Source organism: Rattus norvegicus, chromosome 3 (assembly GCF_036323735.1).
Source record: "Rattus norvegicus strain BN/NHsdMcwi chromosome 3, GRCr8, whole genome shotgun sequence".
Lineage (NCBI taxonomy): Eukaryota > Metazoa > Chordata > Mammalia > Rodentia > Muridae > Rattus > Rattus norvegicus.
This window is the reverse complement of record NC_086021.1, coordinates 147,817,256-147,838,976: the sequence shown is the minus strand read 5'-3', so window position 1 is coordinate 147,838,976 and position 21,721 is coordinate 147,817,256. Positions and strand designations below refer to the sequence as shown.

Sequence of the window (21,721 nt, the reverse complement as noted above, 5' to 3'; positions counted from 1 at the left end):
CTCGAGTCACATGCAGCCAGGAATGAAACCCAACATAAGCACAACAACTTCATGCCACACAGTCCGTGTGCAGTGGAGATGCTGGCCGGTTTCTCTTAACTCCCAGTGTTTCATATGTTCTGCACCTTTGCAAAGTTTATGGTATGTTTGAGAAGCTGGTTTTATGGTGAATAATGTCTCCTTTTGGTTCCACAGGCAATTGAGAAGCTACAGGCTGGTGCCCTTGCGACAGATGCAGTGATGGCTGCTCTGGTGGAACTTGAGGTATTTCTTTTCTCTTTGATACTTTACATGACTGATTTGCGCATTTACATGTCTTACTTTTAAATGGCATTGAGATGGTGAGCTAGTCAGCCATAAGCCACGTAACCAGTGTTTCTCACTAATTTAGCAAAGCTATGTAAAAGATTTTGTTTTCACTGAAGACATTCCTGAGTAATAAAATAGTTGGTTAATTCATTTTTCCCCTTGTTTTTGTAGGATTCATGGTTATAAATTCATTGGCCATAGGTATTTCCAGTAGGACACTTTTTGAAGTTGACACCTCTAAAATGAGATATATCTTTAACAAATACATGATTCCAGCTTTCTAGAACTGTCTAAGGTGGGAAGACAATTTTTATCACAGATGTAACAGATATAGGTCCTGAAGCCATATGTTGTGTGCTTTGTGAAATCACCCTTGTTCCAGTGGATTTTTAAGACAGTTCTGAGTTTAGTGGGCACCAAGGAGTTGAATTGGGTGAGAGACTCTTGGTGTCCATAGTGAGGGACTCTCAGTTTCTGTGACTCAGGAGTATTGATGAGCTTGAGGCCTTTAGAAGACTGGAATGTAGATAGGCTAGATTAGTAAGTTGACAAGATTACTAGTGATGGTTGTTTTACTGGATCTTAAGACTTATTGGGGAGGAACGTTAAGACATGGAGGTGAGCAGGGATGGATATAAAGGAGAGGGTGAGAGGTAAAGTAGATAAAGTCCCAAGTGTGGGAGGTTACGTCAGGGCATCAGTCAAATGCCTTTCCTTGGAAAAGTAGCTCAGAGTTGAATGAAAGTCCTTAGCCATGTTTTCTATATATTCCCTGATTTAACCATAGAGCTGCACTTTGTAGATTTTAACCTATCTTTGTAACATATCTAAATTAATACTAAAACAATAAGGCAAATGGGAAGTGTGTGTGTGTGTGTGTGTGTGTGTGTGTGTGTGTGTGTGTGTGTGTGTGTGTGTGTGAGAGAGAGAGAGAGAGAGAGAGAGAGAGAGAGAATGATGAGTATTCAGATACTACAGGGACTGCTACCAAAGGCAGTCAGCAGTTAGAGAAGTTACAGCAGACTTTTTTTTTTTTTTTTTCCTGAGGGAACAAAGCTTAATTTACTGGGACTGGCTCTCCTGTGACCAGTAGAAAAACTATGGTCTCTTGACTCCTTGGGACTGACGAGAAAGAGAAGGAAAGACATAAAATATTCTCTCTCTCTCTCTCTCTCTCTCTCTCTCTCTCTCTCTCTCTCTCTCTCTCTCTTTCTCTCTCTCTTTCTCTCTCTCTCTGTCTCTCTCTCCCTCCCTCCCTCAAAGAGAAGGAAAGAGGAAAGACAAAATTATTCTCTCTCTCTCTCTCTCTCTCTCTCTCTCTCTCTCTCTCTCTCTCTCACACACACACACACACACACACACACACAGTGGATGAAACAAAAGACAGGGCAGAATCTAATAGCTTTATACACACAAATATATGCACACATACATATATGCACACATACATATATGCACACATACCTACAGACAGATATACACATTCACACATATATAATGGTTAGGGTAAAGCTCCAGCAAACAGGCTCCAAACATTTCACACATCCATACATAAATACACACAATTGGATGGAGCAAGCTCCAACACACACACCCAGACAAGTTTTACATGTGTACATGCATGCATATTTGATGAGTGGAAGGAACAGTGTTCTAATCCCCCACACTTTATTTTTTCTCCTTATATAGGCTTACATATCCTAGGGAAATCTTACAAACAGTATAAAATTACAGTGTGATTAAATTCTAGTTTTCTTCTAGTGAATGACTATGAAAAAATAGTATGTTCCCCAATATCTTTAAAAGAAATAACATTATATAGTACAGGTAAAGAAAACAAATTATTCCCAAGAACCTATGTACATTTGTAACTAAGCAACTTGGTATAGATTAACAAAGTATAAGCAAGCAAGGTAGTTTTCACAGCCAGTGTCTCTTACTGGCAGGCAACAGTTTGCCTCAGAATTGCATATCTACTCATCAGCAATTCTTATTAAATCATACCAGAAAGGCATGACAATCTACTACATCTCTAAGTTCTTCCCTAGGGTGGTGATTGAATCATTAATCTGCTTCAGCAGCAATGGAGATCAGGCATTGTTATTTTGAGTGCCAGAGATAACTACCCAGTAAGGAGTTGGAAGCCCCCTTGGGGTTTTCTTTTTCTTTTTTTCTTTTTTTATTAACTTGAGTATTTCTTATATACATTTCGAGTGTTATTCCCTTTCCCGGTTTCCGGGCAAACATCCCCCTAATCCCTCCCCCTCCCCTTCTTTATGGGTGTTCCCCTCCCCATCCTCCCCCCATTGCCGCCCTCCCCCCAACAATCACGTTCACTGGGGGTTCAGTCTTAGCAGGATCAAGGGCTTCGCCTTCCACTGGTGCTCTTACTAGGATATTCATTGCTACCTATGAGGTCAAAGTCCAGGGTCAGTCCATGTATAGTCTTTGGGTAGTGACTTAGTCCCTGGAAGCTCTGGTTGGTTGGCATTGTTGTACATATGGGGTCTGGAGCCCCTTCAAGCTCTTCCAGTTCTTTCTCTGATTCCTTCAACGGGGGTCCTATTCTCAGTTCAGTGGTTTGCTGCTGGCATTCGGCTCTGCATTTGCTGTATTCTGGTTGTGTGGGATGTGAGGGCCACAGGCAGAGCGGAACTCCACAACAGCGTCAAGTCCTCAGGACATGCAGTCCTCTGGGCTGTGCGGCATGGAATCTCACCCATATGGTTGTGGTAACCTGGGAACCTCATTCTATGAGTTCTAAAGCCATTTGTCGTTCCTCCTACTTGGCGCTTGGCGGGCCCTCAGGGTCCTGTACATCTGTAATTCAAGCATTCAAGAGGCTAGGTACATTTGAAGCTAACCAGGATTTCTTATGAGACTGTATCTTAACAGCAACAAACCTGAAAACGACAAGACTCATGAGTCACTCCTGAGTAGCTTTAATTTATAATTTTGCTTTTTAAAATTTTTTTAAAAAGAGGTATTTATGTATATAAGTATTTGCCTGTTTATAGTCTTCCTTTCCCTGATCCTTGAGTGTTGTGATTATAGTTGTGTGATGGCAATCCTGGTTGTCATGATACACTTGGTAGGAGGGAACATCACTTGAGTAACAGCTTCTGTCTGTAGGTCTGTGGGCATGTCTTTGAGTCCTTTCATTGTTAATTGGTGTAGGAGAGCCCAGCCCAGAATGTGCTGTGCTGTTTTTGAGCTGTAGGTAAAAGTAGGAGGAGCCACCCCGGAGGGAGCAAACCTTTATGGCCTCTGCTTCAGTTCCTGCCTCAAGTTCCAACCCCTAATGATGGACTGTGACCTGGAAGCCGAAAGAGTTTTCCTGTGCCTTAAGAATTATGTGTCCATGACTTTTACTGTCCTCTGCAGTTTTTGTCACCTGAAGTTTGAAAAATATTACCTTAAACCCATGATAGATTTTCATGTGAAGTTCAGTTGAATTATTATATTAGTTTGGGTCAGTGGAAAGACATAAGAAAATTAGATTAAATTTTCTCTGTTTAGATGAATATTATTAATGATGAGTCCTTGGAAAGAGGAAAGCCATAGAAAATCTGACTTATTTTATATTGGAGAGTATCATTCACCTTTAAGTTTAGTCAACCTCTTCAGTCAAGTCTTATACTTTTCAGTGTGCCTTATACTTTGGACTTCAGAAGATGCTTTCTTTGGGGTGATGGGAGGAGATAAGGTCTTCCTTTAGTATTCAGGCTGTCCTTGAATTTGTGGGCCTCCTACTACAGATGCCCAGAAACTGTAATTACAGATATGTAGCATCAAGCCTGGCTCACTCCACAGGGTGAGTGTGTCATCTGCCTGCATATGTGTATTTATGTTTTTTTAAATTATTTGTTTACACATGGTCTCTGTATGTAATCCTGGATGTTATGTTTCTTTCTTTGCCAGATGCTAAATTAGTGTGAATTCCTTGAGCATTGTCCTTATTACAGACTAACTGACATGAAATGGTTTAATGCTTCCTAGTTGCTAGAAAGTGTGTCTGGCTTTGTGTTGAGTAAAGTGTGATCATTTGCGTTTTTCCAAACAGTGAATGTTTTTATACTAGTGTATCAGCTTCTACAGTAGAGGAGGGAGAGACAAGGTGACACCACAGGAACTTTTACACACACCTTCCTAACCTTGGCATTCACTCTTGATTTCTTTCTTTGTTTTTAGACAGGGTCTAATGCTAAATAGTCACTGCTGGTTTTGAACTCTTGATTTTCTTACTTTTATTTCTCGAGAACTGGGATTGCAGGCATGTGGCATTGTGCTAATTTCTTCTTTTAAGCCCGGTTGAATTGATTGTTTTGGTTAGCACACAATAAAGTGAGTTTTGTTGTGGTATTTGTATCGATATATATGCGGTGGTTGGGTTTGGACCTTGTGTTTCCAGGTTCTTGGATTATTATACAAAGAATTGAGGATAAGGACTGGCAAAGATTTGCAAAGGAAGCAAGATAATTTTATTTGGATTAAAGAGAGAGGTACACTGTCAGGATTGATTGGAGTCACGTAAGTAAAGATACTAAAGGGCTCCAGGTTACAGCACTGGGTCTCTTTATGGGGTTTCAAAAGTGAGGAGCTGGTCACTAAGGGGCATAATTTAGGTGACTGTCTCTTTAGTTTGGTAGTGTAGGTTATATAATAATTTCGCAACCATCTACATCCCTCATATGCACTTGGCTTTAGTCCTATGCTTACCCATAGGCATTAGATGGAAAAGTAGATGGTGAGGACACAGTGTTTTTCGCCTTGCTTCTCATGCACTGGCCCTCCTATCCTTCATACTTAGATGTGGTAGGATTAGATTTCAGTAGTAATTGTCTAACTTTGTTGGTTACCAGGGGTAGGGAAACAAATACTACTGCTTAGAAATGGGAGTAGTGTACCCTGACGCAGGTGGAGGGGGTTAAGGAGTTCTGTGGTTGCTAGGTTGATGGAGAGAGATGTGTGTGTACAACACTGGCAGGTAAGTGAATGAGGCTGCCAAGTGCATTATTACAAGAATGGAGGTATGTGTTCATAATTCCAAACCAAGTAGGAGTCCAAGAATATCAAAGTATAGCCTATGTTTGCTGTGTCAGTTATATCCTCTCCCATCTCTTCATGTAAAAACACCTATTGCTTGACAGTTTCATAAAGTGTATGCTGAAGTTTGGTTATTTCATACTCTTCACTCTGCCCTAAATCCCTATCAAGAAGCCCTCACCTATTTTGATGTGTATGTGCTATTGTGGTGTGTGTGTAAACTGCTGAATTTGGCTCTGGTTGTTTGTGAGGAGTTACACTATGCTATGTTCTTATGCACAAAGCTAGCAGAATCCACCTAGACTCACGATTTTCCAGATATCTTTAGAAATGGTTGATTTAGTCTACTCCAAATACAGGTGTTGTCCTTTTGGATATAGGAGGTGGTGTGCCTTCATGTTAGTTACACGTGGTATCCCGCCTATTCCCCCACATTCTCCCTTGCAGGGTTGAGAGGAAGGTGGCCATTCCTGTGTGATAGGCATCCTGTGGTGTGGAGATGCAGAGGTGCCTCCAGGTGCACTGTGTCTTCAGGTCACTTCGTGTATTGGAGTTTGGAGATTGATGAACTCATTTGCTCTTGTTTTATAACGTTCACAGATTATCATAGAGCAAATGAGAAAGTGAATTCTTTTTATTGGGTATTATAACTCTGATTCCTTTTCAACAGAGAAGATAATATTGGCAACCAACTTAGTGTTCTTGTCTGGGCATATACATTGGGTATGACTTATTCTTCTTGGATGCTTTGAATTTGTTTTGGTTCAGGAGATTAGAATTTGTTTTGGTAACAGTAGGTTAAAAGTTCAGACTGTTACTTTGCACAGTGTACATGGTGTAGCCTCTGTTACTATTTCTTCTTTGAGGAAATGAGATAGAATTCTGAGTGATTCATAGGTAACTACTCTCTTAGGTTAGTTCCTAAAGTAAAAAGGCACGTTTCATAGATTTTGAGTGAAGATGAACTACATGTGGAACATTGCCATTCTGCTTTCGTGGAGGCATTTTCCTACAGAAGTACCAGGACCTGGTATAAAAAGGACTAGTAAGGAGTAATGGGTGACCTATGAGTGGTGAACTTCTTGGAGGCTATTGCAGTCTTGTGTGAAGAAAGACATGAATCTGACAGAGATTGTCCTCCTGTTAGAACCTGTAGGGAATTTTAGTCAGTTTACTTTGGAAATGGTTACAATGGCAAGTAGACTTCTGTACAGTAAGAGCAGGGCTAGGCAGGGCCCCACCCTAGGCCAAGAACTACAGTCGGGCTAGGAGAGCTGAGAGTGGCAAAACTAGCCTTCCTAGGGATGAGTCCCAGTGGGTTATCCAGTACCAAGTGGTCAGCCCTGGCACCATACATATACAGGGCACCCTAAAAGGACTCAGTGAGTCTATTTATGTATGTATTCTTTTATGTATGTTTAACAATAACAACAGCAAAGAAAGAAACTGAATTTGAGAAGGGAGGTAGACTTGATAGGAGTTGGAGGGAAGAAAGGGAAGGAGAAAATGATGTGCTTATAGCTTAATGAAAAAAATAAAAATTAGCCAGGCAGCAGTAGTGTACGCCTTAAATCCCAGCACTTGAGAGGCAGAGGCAGGTAGATATTTCTAAATTCAAGGTCAGCTTTGCCTACATAGTGAGATCTAGGACAGTCAGGACTACATAGAGAAACCCTGTCCTGAGAAACAGAACAAACAAACAAAACACAATATTTATAGGACTAACCTAAATTTCATATAACAAAAGGTAAATATATAGGTTCTTTGTTTAAAGTGTTCTCTTTGGCTGGGAATATTGATCAATGAAGGGGCATATTTAATGCACATGGGGTCCTGAGTTTGATCTTCAGCAATACAGATAAACCAGAAACTAAACTGATCAATCATCCAAGAAAGCCAAACAATGTAAGAAAAACTCCAATGTGTTCTGCTTCAAATATGTGACCCTGTCGGTTTTTGGCTGGCTTGTTTTATCTTTAAAAGTTACGAATAGTAAGGAAAGGTCTTAATTCATGTCTGAAGCTGATTGATAGTTTAAGTTAGAGGTTCTCAACCTGTAGGTCATGACCCTTTCACAGGAGTTGCCTAAGACCATTGGAGAACCCAGAGATTTACATTACATTTAATCACAATAGCAAAATTGCAGTTATGAAGCAACAGCAAAAGTAATTTTATAGTTGGTGGTTGTTGGTGGTGGGGTGGTCACCACAACATGAGAAACTGTATTACAGGGTGACAGCCTTAGGAGAGTTGGGAATCACTGGTCTAAGTCCTTTATGAGCAGATTATCTTTAGTACTGTGCCTTTGAACCTTTTTACAATCCAGTGGATTGCTTGCTTACAGACTTGAAGTCCTTTATGATGTAATTTCTTGTCCAGATGGCTGGTATTTTGAGATAAAGAAGAAAGTAGATATTTATATCATTATATTTAATACTGTAATAGATTTGTGTGTGTGTCTATATCCTCTTGTGCCAGGAATCCACTGCATGCATTTTAGGATCTCCAGAATACCAGTCATCTTTAAGTAGTCTGTTGTAGGGAGATCCCACTCCAGTCATCTGGTCACCTGCAGGGGTTGCCTGTACTCCCTTCCTGGGCATTGTACATTTCTGATTGAAATTATCTGTGTGCCTTAGACATTGGAGAAATAAAATACCTGAAACCTACTGGTGCTTAAAGTGTGTGCTGGTCCTGAACATGGCATAGCTAGCATATGGCATAGCTGGGTGTCAGAACACGTTCAGGGGGGCAGATCCATGTATATCATAGCAAGTTTGCTGAGGGGCTCCTATAGGATCGTTGTTTACCATCCCCATCCCCTGTTCTATGCATCACTTTAGGCTCTTTCTTAATTTAAAAACCATTTACTTAACTATTACTATTTATCTGGTGTCTATCTGTGTGTGTTATGCGCATGTGAGGGCAGGTGTCTGGAAGCCAGAAGCATCACATTCCTTGGAGTTGGAGGGTTGTCAGTGTAGTCCTGGCTGTCATGGAACTCTGGCATGCTTTTTTTGGATGCTGGGGTTAAAGGTGTGTGCCACCATGCCCTGCTTGCTTCTAGCTTTTGCTGAGCCACTCTCCAGCCTTTAGTTACTTGTCTTTTTTTTCCCCTAATAAAAAACAAAGCAAACTGATGATCTTTGATTTGTTTGAGAAGTAAAACTCAAATAAAAGTCCATTTATTTGAGAGCATTCCTGTCGTCCTGTTCTCTGGGCTGGCAGTTCCCTGTCCTCTTCTTGTCCCTTTCCCCATAGGCTCTGGACATACTGAAAATCAGCTTGATGCAGTTAGGCTTGTACATGTGTGGACCCAGTAGCTGTAATATAGTTGGTGCATTTATACTCCCTGCTCTTCTGAGTTCCAGCCCCCACTTGCTGATGATGTCTTTTATTTTGTGTAATAAAGGAGAGGGAAATCTTGCTTTTGTATTTATGTAAAAGTTTTACTTTTAACAAAAGATTGCTTTTGTTCTCACAAAGCTTGCAGTATATTCATTGCACAGAATTTTGGCTTTTAATTTGAGATATTCTTTTTTTTTTTTAATAGTTATCTCCAATTACTTCAGATCCCTGATTGCTCCTACCTCTCTAGCAGTAATTCCAATGGGGCATCATTATTTCTGTGTGTTCTAGCTGTTTATGGAGTCTTTATGTTTCTCTACATTTTTTTGTTTTATGTTTTGAGGTGTATACACACAGTTACACTTCATGGAGTTGCATCCAGCCAAGGCTCTATGTTCTTCTTGTGAAGAGGCAGAGGAAATCACCTCTCCCCAGAGTTTCCACCTCCTGCCAAGGGAACTGTGTCCTGAAGAGCTGTACCCAGACTGGAGACACCTTGTTTGCTTGCTCTGCTGCCAGAGCATTGATTTATTAGAAGACAGGCTGGGTGGCCATGTGCACACAGAGAAGCACCAGACAGAGCCCAGGTAGCCTGGGACGGTAAAAGTAAGTTACATTCTTTTAAAACACCTTTTTGAGTACTAATGCTGATTCTTGCCTTTAGTACTGAGGACCAACTTGTAACTTACTGCGTTCACACATTAGGTAGGTACATCTATTCTTCCACCAAGATCCTAGTAGTCTGCTTTGTAGTACAAAGTACATGCTTAGTGTAAAGGCAATGGTTTTTTAGTCTTCTTGTCGTTTTTGTTTTTGTTCTTTTAGAATACAAAGAAAACTGAGTCAGTTTTAGATTTTAGCTTTACCTTACTCTGTATCACAGTCTAAGTGAAAACACTTAACTACAGACCATGTCCTGCTTTACTTTGTACTGATGGGGACATGAAAAATTTCGTTAGTCTTTTCCAGCCATTGCTTCATGAGCTCTGTGAATCCCATCAATGTTTCCTCTTGACTGAATCTGTCAGGCATGTGTTCTAAGACAAGATTTACCAGTTCCTGAGTTGCACATAAACTTCATGTATGATGCTCTGGGCATTGTTACTCAAGGACATGATAATATGATGCTAGAATTGGTGGTGTTTCTGTGTTTTAACTATGTGAAAGTAATCTACTCGATCTTTGAATATAAAATATGTTGTAGTTCTGTATTCACAGATATAATTAGATTTATTGGCTCTGAGAAGTACAGTTTTGTCATTTTTTGATCATACCTATATTTATAGTTACTTGATTATCATGTCAAATATCAATTTCATAGTTTTACAATTTTTTTCTTTTTGTTAGCAAAGGATATCAGTTAATACTTCTATAAGGTTCATTTCTGTGTAACCATAGACTATTTATTTGAAGACTACCTTTCTATTTTTGCAGGAAGGGATGTGCTAGGTATCAAAACTAGGGCTAAGTTAGGCTTTTTTTTTTTTTTTTTTTTTGCTGTGATAAAACACCGTGACCAGGGGTTGGGGATTTAGCTCAGTGGTAGAGCGCTTGCCTAGCAAGCGCAAGGCCCTGGGTTTGGTCCCCAGCTCTGAAAAAAAAGAAAAAAAGAAAAAAAAAACACCGTGACCAGCAACTCGAGGAGAAAGGGATTTATTTTAGTTTATAGTTCTATAAAACAGTCAATCACTGAGGGAAGCCAGGGCAGGAACTGACACGGGGCTGCAGGAGCCTAGAGGCAGGAGCTGACTTGGAAGCCATGAAGATTTATCTTTTGTTCCCCATGATTTGCTTAGCCCTTACCATCTAGACCACCAGCCCAGGGGTAGCATTGCCCACAGTGAGCTGGGCTTTCCCATATTCATCAATCAAGGAAATGCCCCTGACACTTGACCATGGACCAGTCTGTCTGGACCTTTTTTCAATTGAGGTTATTTCTTCCTAATGACTCTTAATCAAGTTGCTAAAAAACTAATCACACCAGTTGATCTTTTTTCAGCATAGCACACAAACACACCACTTATCAAGCTATAACTATACTCCAGCTATAAGCTATATTCTAGGATGTTATGTTAATATTAGTCTGACAATGTAAGACATTCTAAGTTTTAGAAGCCCTATAAACTCAAACACTTTAAAAGTTCAGTCTTTTTTAAAACATCCAAGGTCTCTTTTAAAATTTAACTTATTATTATTATTTTTTAATATCCAAAGTGTCTGTAAAACTCCTAAGTCTCTTAACCTTCTATAAAATCAAAAAACAAGCTAAGTACTCTTCCTACTCCAGAAGGGAAAAATCAGGGCACAGTACAATCAAATCAAAGTAAAACAAAGTCCAACAGTAGACTCCTCACTGGCAGAATTCTGGGACCCACTCATGAGCTTCTGGGCTCCAGTGGGCTTTGTTTCTGTAGCTCTGCCATCTGCAGCACTCAGAGCTTAAGCTCCTTCGCTTCAGAGCTGCTGCTGTCCTTGGTGGTGGTCAGACAGTACTGCTATCTCCAAAATGCTCTGGTGTCTGCAACTAGGGTACATGCTCACCAGTGTCCTCTCCTGGGCTCTCTTCAGGGACTCTGACCTTGTCACACAGTATCAATTCTCCTATGAGCCTTTCAGTCCTGGGCCTTCTACCTCAACTGAGTCTCTGTGTTTACCAATGGCCTCTCATCAAACATTGTAGCCCTGCTGTACAGTGCTAATCCTCAGGTGCTCTTTATGCCTTTAAAACCAGCACTGCTTTGGAAACTCTTACACAGTATCAAGTTCAGCTGCCAGAATAAGTAAGCTACAGCCTTAGCCCCTGTGCACCACAGCTTCTGTGTGCTGACTGTGGAAATACTTCCAAAGGTTTCACTTTAGTGCTGCTGGCCTCTTAAGTACAGCCAACTCCATCCTTAGCTGGCCAGTGTCAATTGCCCCAGTGAAGCAAAGATTTTACTTTAGAGGGTCAGGTCTCTTAATAACGACAGCTGATATGTCAACTCCAGCTGACTAGAACCACAGATTCTTTTTTTTTTTTTTTTTTTTTTTTGTTCTTTTTTTCGGAGCTGGGGACCGAACCCAGGGCCTTGTGCTTCCTAGGTAAGCGCTCTACCACTGAGCTAAATCCCCAGCCCCAGAACCACAGATTCTTAAGATTCACAATGCCAACAAGCCCTAATAGTCTATGCGACTTCGAAACTTTCTCTCTGAAACTTGATAAGCTGAGCTCCAGTTGTCTGTGTTGTTCTCAGCATTCTTACCTTTCAGATTCCCACAGCAGTCCAGCAAGCTCTGAACACTCAGCGATTTCCCAGTGTAACGTTCCAAAATCCTTCCGCTATCCTTCTTTAAATATGGCCAGGTCTGTCACAGCAACACTCTACTTCTGGTGCCAGTGCTTGTTTTAAGTAGGGTTTCTATTGCTGTGATAAAATACTGTGACCAATAGCTGCTTGGAGTAGAAAGGGTTTATTTTAGTATACAGTTCCACACCACAATCTGTCATTTAAAGTAAGTCAGGGCAAGAACTCAAACAGGACAGGAACCTGGAGGCACACCATGGAGGAGTGCTGCTTCCTGGATTGCTTCCTGTCACCTGTTGCAACCAGGACCACTAGCCTCCACAGTAATCTGGCTCCGTCACATCAATCATCAATCAAGAAGATTCCCTAATTGTTTGTTTAAAAACATTTAAATTAAAAACTTCAAATATGGAAGTTAGAACAACTTTTGGGAATTGGTACACTCTATACAGGGTTCTGGGATTGAACTCAGGTTATCTATCCGGTGTGGGCAAGTGCTAATACATGCAGTGCTGTCTTACTACCCTAGACTCTCACTTACTCAATCCCAGGAAACTGGCTTTTATAACTTAAAAAAAAAGTATGAATGTGTGTGTGTGTTTGTGTGTATGTGCAAGCAAGCATACAGTCACATGCTGAGTACTTGCTTGTGCATATATGAGAAGGTCATAGGGCAACCTGCGGTGTTCTCCTCTAGTGATCTCCACCTTACTTTTTAAGACAGGGTCTCTTACTTAGGCTCACTGAGGATAAGGGTCTCAGCCTCTCAGTGCCAGGGTTACAGGCAAGTGTGGTAAGCTGTGCCACATATGACTTTGTTTTCCTTTAAAGATTTACTTTTAATTAAGTGTTTATATCTGCATGTTCATGTAAGTGCAAGGATCCGAGGTTGTGATCCAACTGATATGGTTTTTGGTAGTTGAACTCGGTCCTGGGAGAGAGTGCAAACCACGTCTCCAGCATCCTCACCCGGGATTTTCATGGAGGTACTGGAGATCTGAATTTCAGTCTTAATTAAGGCTTGGGCAGCGAGCGATTTGCCACTTGAGCCATCTCCCCAGTCCCTTTGACTTTAAGTTTTTGTGTGTGCAAAACAGACAGACACACTGAAGCTTGCTGTAGTGGCAAACTCTATTCTCTCACTTGGGAGGCAGAGACAGGCAGACGTCTGCAAGTTTAAAGCTAGTCTGGTCTGCATAGTGAATTCTAGGACAGCCAGTACCATACAGTGCAACTCTGTCTCAAAAAAAAAAAAAAAAGTTTGTGTGTGTCTCTTAAATTCAGTCCTAACTCGGAGTCTGGAAAAGAAGGTCGAAGAAATGTGGTATATAAAATTTATGGATCTTAACAATATCATATAAATCTTGCTTCAAGATTATGTAAAATTCTGTTAAAAATTTCCCATTATTTCTGTGTCTATCCTGTGCCTAACTTTTAGTGTGTGAACAAGGAAGGATCGTATGTTACTATATAAAACAATTTTAAACTGAGAACATCCTGGTTAACAAAAGTTCTTTGGTCATTTCTATTGTCAAAGAGTATTATTGGCAGTAATTTTCACTTCATGTCTACTTGGCTCTTGAATGATCAATACATTTCCCGACCATCCATAGCATCAGTATTTCTTGGCATGGACCGTCAACACTGTAAAATGCACTAAGCTTACAAAAATTCAGAGTGCGAAACTTATTTATACTTCTGTCTTCTGGCATATCTGAAGAGGTCAACACAATTTTTTAGTAGGCTAGAATGTTTTTTAAATACTATTTTATATATATGAGTGCTCTGTCTTCAGACATATCAGAAGAGGGCATCAGATCCCATTACAGATGGTTGTGAGCCACCAGGAGTGTTAGCAATTGAAGGCAGGACCTCTGGAAGAGCAGTCAGTGCTCTTCACTGCTGAGCCATTTCTGCAGCCCCTAGAAATCTTTTTATAAAAGAAATATGGTTAGTAGAGGACTTAAAAGCTTGTAATTATTCCCTCCCCCCATTACATCATGAAAGAAAAATGGTGTAAATATTGTAATTCCGTGATTTGGTAAGTTCTATTTGAGTGATATTTCCATATAATTGTCAACATGGTTAAAAGGTATAATGACTTAGGTTGACAGGAATTGTAGGTGGCTGCCAAATCTGGCAGTGCTGGAGAAATAGCTGCATTTGTCTTTTTATTGTAGCTCACATGGAAAGAACAGTTTCAGGTACTGTGTGTGCTAACTTCCTCCTGGACATCATAATGAATCCAACTCAAACACTTTAAAACCATTTCAGATGTGTAAGTCATGAAGCCAGTGTTTTAGCTTACAGATTTCTGTTATGTTTGACAAGTAACTCTTTGTACTGGAGCTCTGTGGCTTTCAGTTAAAAATGTGGAAAAAAATGCTACGGTGTCATTTTTCTGCATAATTATATTTTGTTTATTTGATAATTAGATTAACAAAGAGGAAAGTATAATGATTTTTGTTAACATCTTTTAAAGAAAGTATGATTAGATTTTTGACAGGCCATGCCAGATTAACAGATGCTTCAATGAACAAATAAAATTACTTATTTCAAATTTTCTGATATTTTCAAAGGATCTGTTGAGGATTATGAGTTTTTCTAGTACATGATCTATTGTTTCCCCAGAAAAAGTATGCTGTCTTTTTTATAGTTAAACTGTTTTAACAAATGAACTGTCACTAATATTAGACCTTAGCATTCAGAGTGTGATGCAAATGAGTGTTCTCTCAACTTGCAGCTAGGATGTATGTATAAGATATTACTTTAACACATGCTTAAGTTGAGCACTGTAACTATTTGGCTGGATACAATTCCGGGCTGTCTAGTTGAGTAATTTCCTCAGGCATTCCGACTTTGATCAACCACAGCAAGAACTCTGAGCATGCCTGTAGAGCAGCCAGAGCATCTGCAAAGTATGTTCTGAGGAAGAGGGGAAAGCGAGAACGCCAACAAAGAGAGATCTTCTGTTGTTATGGAATGAAAATGGAAAGTTTTCTTATTTCCTTAGGATTCTTTTAGATAATCGAATCCTTTTTCAATGTATGACATGTTTAGTATTAATGAATGAAAAAGACTTCAATTGGGTCTAATAAAATGTTTTCTGGCTAATTGTGTCTTATTAAGGTCCTTTAATTCTTGAACTTTCTACTTTTTAAAACTGTAGTAGTTTGCTAACATTTCAAACACACTGAGTATGCATCTCAGTAAAGTGTGTCTTCATTACTTCTAATTGGCTAGTTTTTTGGATAAAATGTTGGTATATAACTGAGGATTCAAGAATATCTTAAAAAAACAAACTAACTGAGAACAAGAAACATACTGATACCCCAAGTGCCCTTTCTACAAATATAGTAAAGTATATTTTTCTAGTTCTTATTTCAGTTACCTGAGTATGAATTTGCAAATATCAACAGGTTTTGATATGCAAGCATATTTATAATTGTCTTCTGCATTATGGGAGCTGCATGCTACATCCCTGGAATGCTTTAAAGCGTAAGCACAGCTATTTGATCTCTGCCTTTGTTTTCTGTGGTCCTCGGTATTAAAAAGGAGTAGTTAATTAGTCCCAGTTCTTTAGTGCTTTGTTCTGTTCAATTTTTTTTTTTCTCATGGTTCTGGGCATTAACTCCAAGGTATATGGTAGGGAAGGACTCTATCATTGAAGTATATTCCTACTCCTTAATTAGTTTCTGTTCTGAAAGTCTGGCTTTTTGGTTCAGTTTATATTAACATTTATGAGAATGTTAATATAATTTTAATGTTAATTTAAATTTAAATGTCATATTTCTTTTTTGATTTCCATCATTGCCTACCTTCTCAATTATTTATAATGCAAAGAAAGGTTAACACAATTAAGTAAAACTTATTGAAAGTAAAAGTTTTGTTGTATTTTCACTGAATGTTTAATTAGAATTAAGGAAATTGGCCAAGTCTGCCTCATATCCTAAAGGATATTCAGAGAAGTAGTAAATTGGCAAGCTGAAGAGACGGTGGAGGGCAAGTCCCAGGTTTGCTTGCTGTGATGTTCAGAGTGGGTACATAAGCAGACCTCTGAGTTGTCCATTGCATTAGCCTTTTGCCATTTTAATGAAATAGCAGAAACTGAACTTCATACAGTATTGAACTCAAGAATTCGGAAGTTCACTGGTATGGTACCTTCATTGGCTGAATTCTACTCAAGATTTCATGGTGAATGGCAGATAGTGGGAAGGTATGTTGAACAAGTGACCATGTCTCAAACAAGAAACAAATTTAGGAAGGGCCAAACTCAGGCTTCAAACAGTTTTTTTCTAAGAACTACCAGACAGTCCTATAAGATCTCCCTTCTGAGGCATGACTTCAGTTACCCAAAGGTCAACATCCCACTTCTGCAAAAGTGTGAGACCTAAACTTTTATAAAATATTGAAAGTCAGATATTGCAAAAAGAAAAAAAACCATACAGATGGGTATGGATTGCTCATATACTAGTGTTTAAAAGTTCAAACTTGGTAGCTAAAGAAGTGGAACAGTAGTTGAGATCAATTACAGCTCTTTCAGAAGACCCACATCTAGTTTCTATAACTCATGGCAGCTCACCATACCTGAATTTCCAGATCAAGGGGATCAGACAACCTGGTCTTCATGGGCACTACATGTACACGATACACCTACATACATGTAGGCAAAGCACTTCTATACATAAAATAAAAATAAATCTTTAAACATTTGTATTTTGTTTTCAGCATTTAAATATTAAGAGAATCCTATAAAAATCTGGGTACCTATCATATAAGTGATCATATAAAAATCAAATACTTAGGCTAGAGAGAGGTATCTGCTCTTCCAGAGGTCCTGAGTTCAATTCCCAGCAACTACATGGTGGCTCACAACCATCTGTAATAGTATCTGGCGCCCTCTTCTGCTGTGTCTGAAGACACCTATAGTGTACTCATATACATAAAGTAAATAATGAAGTCTTTAAAACAGGTCAAATACCTGTTGATGTCACTAAATGTCCTTTGCCCATTAACATTTTTCTGATCATTCAAAGTTATAGAAAAGCTGTATTTATTCTGATCATTATAACTTCTCTTTATGAAGAGAAAATGGAGGTCTGGCCAAATGGAGTCGTACTCTCTTCAGAGCTACAAACTACCAGAGCTGAATGACAGCTGGCCCTTGAGTTCAGGGCTTTTGACTGTGACTAACACTATTTTGGTTTAAGGTATGGCTAAAAACAGTTTCACCTCAAGATGTCAAGCTTACCTTGTCATAAGGGCCAACAAAGTGAATTGATAGTTTGACAGTAATTTAATGCTCCTGGAGAATGAAAATTGCTGTAAAAAGAAATTCAAAATTTAAGTAGCTTATTACTTTAGAAATGAATTCCAAATCAAACTAACAAGTTTTCAAAAACTCTAGTCATAAAATTTTTGAACTGTTATCCAAGTGTATCTCTCCATAGAGTTTTAAGCTGTTGCTAAAACAGATCAAAGTACTTGATGCTCTAAATAAGGTTGAGCCAAATTCTTGATCAGCCTGTTGTCTTGGAGTGAAACACTGTGCTGAATGTTTGTGGTGAGAAACGTACCCAGAGTCCAAACCTTCATTTCCAGTTTTTGTTTTGCCAACCCCTCTAAAGTGTATTTAGCTTCCACCACCATTTATCTTACCCCCATTCTTAGTAGAAAGCATGCTTCATACAGTATTTGTGACTGTCAGCTATGATTGCCTAGAAAACTCTTACTAAGCCTGCCTGCATACCAGTCATCACCTTATTTTTCCTTGTTCTGATTCACGTCTTTACTGTAGTGTGAATCCTGCTACCACAGTGATCACCGTTGCAGTGTTTGATAGTTGTGTAGCTCTTTACTTATTTCTCCTTTGGTACTGTTGACAGACACTACAGACTTTCTTAAGATATGTTTCACAGAGAGAGAGAGAGTGAAGTTAAGCAGCTTAGGGAGGTATTGAAATGAGTGTCTCAAAGCAAGATCCATGGTCCACCTATGTCAGAGTCATGTGTAATACCTTATTAAAAAAAAGAAGAAAAAGAAAAACCCAAAAACCAAACAACAGAATCTTTAGATTTAACTCAGATGATCTGAATGAGACTAGGGAGGTGGGAGAATGGAGAATTTCACCTACCGAGTTTTTTATTTTAAGCAGAAAGACTCATTAGATCCATGGTGGTAGCAGTCTTTACAAACTTCAGTTGTTTTAATCTAAGAAATTCGCATTATGGTTTTTAAAGCTTTTTATTTCGTATAGTATATGTAGTAGAAGGTTAGTACACTTAACGGTTTGTTGGCAGCTCTAATAATTTTTTATAGTGAACAACACTCCTGTGTCCACAGTACTTGGACCAGGACACACAACATTTCTGGCCCTCTAGAAGGCCCCAGTGACACTAAGGTAACAATATTTTGTGAGCTGTAAAACTTGACATGTGTGGAATCATTGAACTTTTTGGATGTTGTACTTTTGTATGTTTAATTGAGGTGAAAGTCATATGACAGGTTGAAAAATTAATAACTGTCAGCATGTTGACAGTGCTTTGTAACACAGTTTTCCATCTTCTTTCAATATTTTTATCCGTGTAAAGAATCCTCATCCTGTTAGACAGTTCCTCTTTACTTTTTGTCTTCTGTCAGCTAGCGACTCAGTCTATTCTGTCTGGATTTATCTGTTCTGGGTAGTTCATATAACTTAAATCATACCTTTTATGTGAGCATCTCCCCAGTTCAATACAATGTGCTTTTGTTTCCACATTGCAGCATCTGTCAGCACTATATCCTCTTTTGGAGGCCTACCTAGTCAGCATTGTTCTTGTAAGTACCACAGCACTTTTATCCAGACATCCACTGATGACTGTGGGGCTGTTTCTACCTGTTGGCTATTGTGAACACCTTGGTGTGAATAGCCCTGCACAAATATTGCAGACTTGATTTTAATTTCATATATATATATATATATGAATTTCAAGATCACATGTTGATTGTACATTAAACATTTTGTTGAACCATCCATAATTATGGAGTGAACCATTTTTTCATTGCAGTAATAATATATGAGAAGTGCCTTCCTATTCTTATTACGTTTTCTCCTGTCAGTCAAGCTGTCCTTGTGGGTGAGCATTGGTACCTTATCATAGGTTCTTTATTTCTCTAATAGAAATGATATTTAACCTATTTTTATATGTTGCAGTCCATTTTGTATGTCCTTGGGAAAAATACCTGTTAATGTCACTTCATGTCCTTTGCCCATTTAACATTTTTCTTTCTAATCATTCAGGGCTGTACAAGAGCTGTATATATTCTGCTTATTAGACTACTTAACATTTTATTCCTTTATTTTGTATTTTGTGTGTTAACGTGTGGGTGTCATGGAGTCTAGGCCAGGGGACCAGAGGACTTTCATTCCTATGGATGCAGGGGTTTGAATTCAGGTTGTCAGACATTTTGCCTGGTTCCTTTACCCACTGAGCTATCTTTCTGGCTCCTAGATAGTTGATTATATTGCAAATTTAAGTCTGAAATAATGTCAGAAGAAACAAAGGAAAGACTAAATCAGAGATACCTTTGTGTCCACTTGTCTCTGTTTAGCTTTCTGATCACAACCTATCTTCTATTTTAGTTTTAGAGTATTATATTTGCTGTTGTCTAATGTGCCATCTAATTTTATAGTCATCCTAGGGAGCCATGATTTCTGAATCTTTGTAGCCAACTAGTTGCAAATCAAAAAATATTCCCACTGAAATTGCATCTGTACTGAACAGGTACAGGTTTTCTTGTCATTCTTTAAAGGATACAGTGTAGCAACTGTATTATCATAGGTATGTAGCAAGGCTAGCTTTGAACTCCTGTTGATCTTTCTGTCTCACCTTCGTGAGTGCTAAAATGATAGGCTTCGTCCACTGTGTTTAATATTATTTTTTTATTTAGCTGTGTAACCCAGTCTGCCCCATCTTTCCTTCTTGTGTATGCATGTGTATTTGTGCATCATGTATGTGACTACTGCCTTAGCCTTTAGTGACTGCAGAAGATGTATGGGTTCCCCTGGAACTAGAGTTAACTGATGGTTTGTGAGCTCCTATGAAGGTGCCATGAACTCAACTCAGGTCCTCAGGAAGAGCAGCAATCTCCAGCCCTCTCCATCAGGCTTTGAATATGTGTGTTCCTCCATTTCAGTCTGAGTATTGCAGACAAGAGCCAACATGTCTAACAAACATATATCATTAACGGTTCATAAACATTTTTCTTTTTTCACAATGCTAGATGATATTTGGGTTGAATCCAAGACTTCATACATGTTAGGAAAGTATTTCACCACTGAGCAACATCCTCAGTTCCAAATGCCACTTTTAGAAGGATTTGAGCATGGTGGAGATACTCAGAACCTTACCCATTTCAAATACCTAGGGAATCTGTATTCTCTTCCCTGCCCTGGCTATGTCTCCCCTTTCTTGATATGGAACCCAGGGCCATGACAGGGTTAAGTATACCTTTCGCCTCTGTACTTAATTTGTTAGCACTTGCCTCCTAAAGCCAGGAATACTTGAGGCTACTTGTTGGAAGATTATATTCTGCTTTGTGAATTGCTATAAGCCCTATGGTTTAGCTCACTATTGAGCAAATTTGGGTCAAAAAGCCAAAAGGGCTTTCTGCCTATTTTTGATGGTCTTTAAACCTATAATGGCTTTTAGCTTTTAAGATGATTGAAACAAAATCAAAAGGAAACTAATATTTTATGATACTAGAAAATTATATGAAATTCAAATGCCAGGGTACAAAATGCAGCATCTTTGGGACACAGCCATGCTCACTTACTTGTGTATTTTTTCTGGCTGCTTTTCTACCTTAGTGGCAGAGTTGAGTAGCTAAAGCATTGTGTGGTCCACAAGTCTGAGTCATTTAATATATCTGGCCTTTTACAGGAAAAAAATCGCCTGGCAGTAGGTGCCCAATAAATATTTGTTGAATGAATGAATCTTAACTTATACAATCACAAAGGAATTTAAATGGGAAAACTTTCAGTCATTTAGTTCTTGAAAATTTGAGCTTAATTGATTGTTAAATATGTTCCCAAATAGTGTGTGGGTGTGCATGTATGTGCATGGGTATGCATGGATATGCATGTGTGTGCATGTATGTGTGTGCGTGTGTGCTTTGAGTGTTTGGAATATTTTTTTAAATTAGCAACTCAGTTTCATTGGTCATCCTTCGTCCTATAGAAATTATGAATCGATAAAGAAACACCAGAGAGTTAGTAATTTTTTGCAATAGTGTTGGCTAAGATAGATATACTGCTGTTTAAAAAAAGTTTCATTTTTGTATCTCTCCTCTTCTTGGGATAGGCTGTCACTGCAGCTCAGGCTGGTCTGGATTCCATTTTATCATTTTAATTAGAAAAAAAGTTGTAATAGAATATGCACCCTCTCCATTCTCTCCTGGGGAAATCAAACCCAGGGTCTTGCACACATGAGGCAAATTCTATCCCATTTTATGTCTGCACACAAGATTCGCGAAAGTTTGTTTTGAGTCTGTTTCCCACTATTTACTTTAAGACGACTAGAGCTACTTTCTTGTCAGTAGAGGCAGTTTAATTAAAGTAATTTCAATAGAATTCTTTATTATTTATGGGTAAAATTATATATCCTCTCATGTTTTATCTATTTTAAGACGTGCTTGTTGAATTTGTACTTGAGAAAGATTATATATACTAATATATTAGTGATCTTCTAGAAATT

General features: G+C 38.9%; 1 protein-coding gene across 16 annotated transcripts in view; it reads left to right on the top strand.

The window, feature by feature from the left end:
* The window catches only part of Tasp1 (taspase 1), a 231,619-nt gene that overhangs the window by 22,734 nt on the left and 187,164 nt on the right, over positions 1-21,721 (top strand). For 9 of the 16 annotated variants that reach the window (XR_010064632.1, XM_039105021.2, XM_039105026.2 and 6 more), the window contains one exon: positions 196-264. Coding sequence is in view for 13 of the 16 variants with exons in the window: in XM_039105021.2 (XP_038960949.1) it covers positions 196-264 (69 nt within the window). In the remaining 3 variants the exon portion in view is untranslated. Of the gene's footprint in view, positions 1-195; positions 265-9,046; positions 9,310-18,749; positions 18,804-21,721 lie in introns of all 16 variants that reach the window. The other 7 variants (XR_010064631.1, XM_039105020.1, XM_063283788.1 and 4 more) reach the window with 2 other exon arrangements.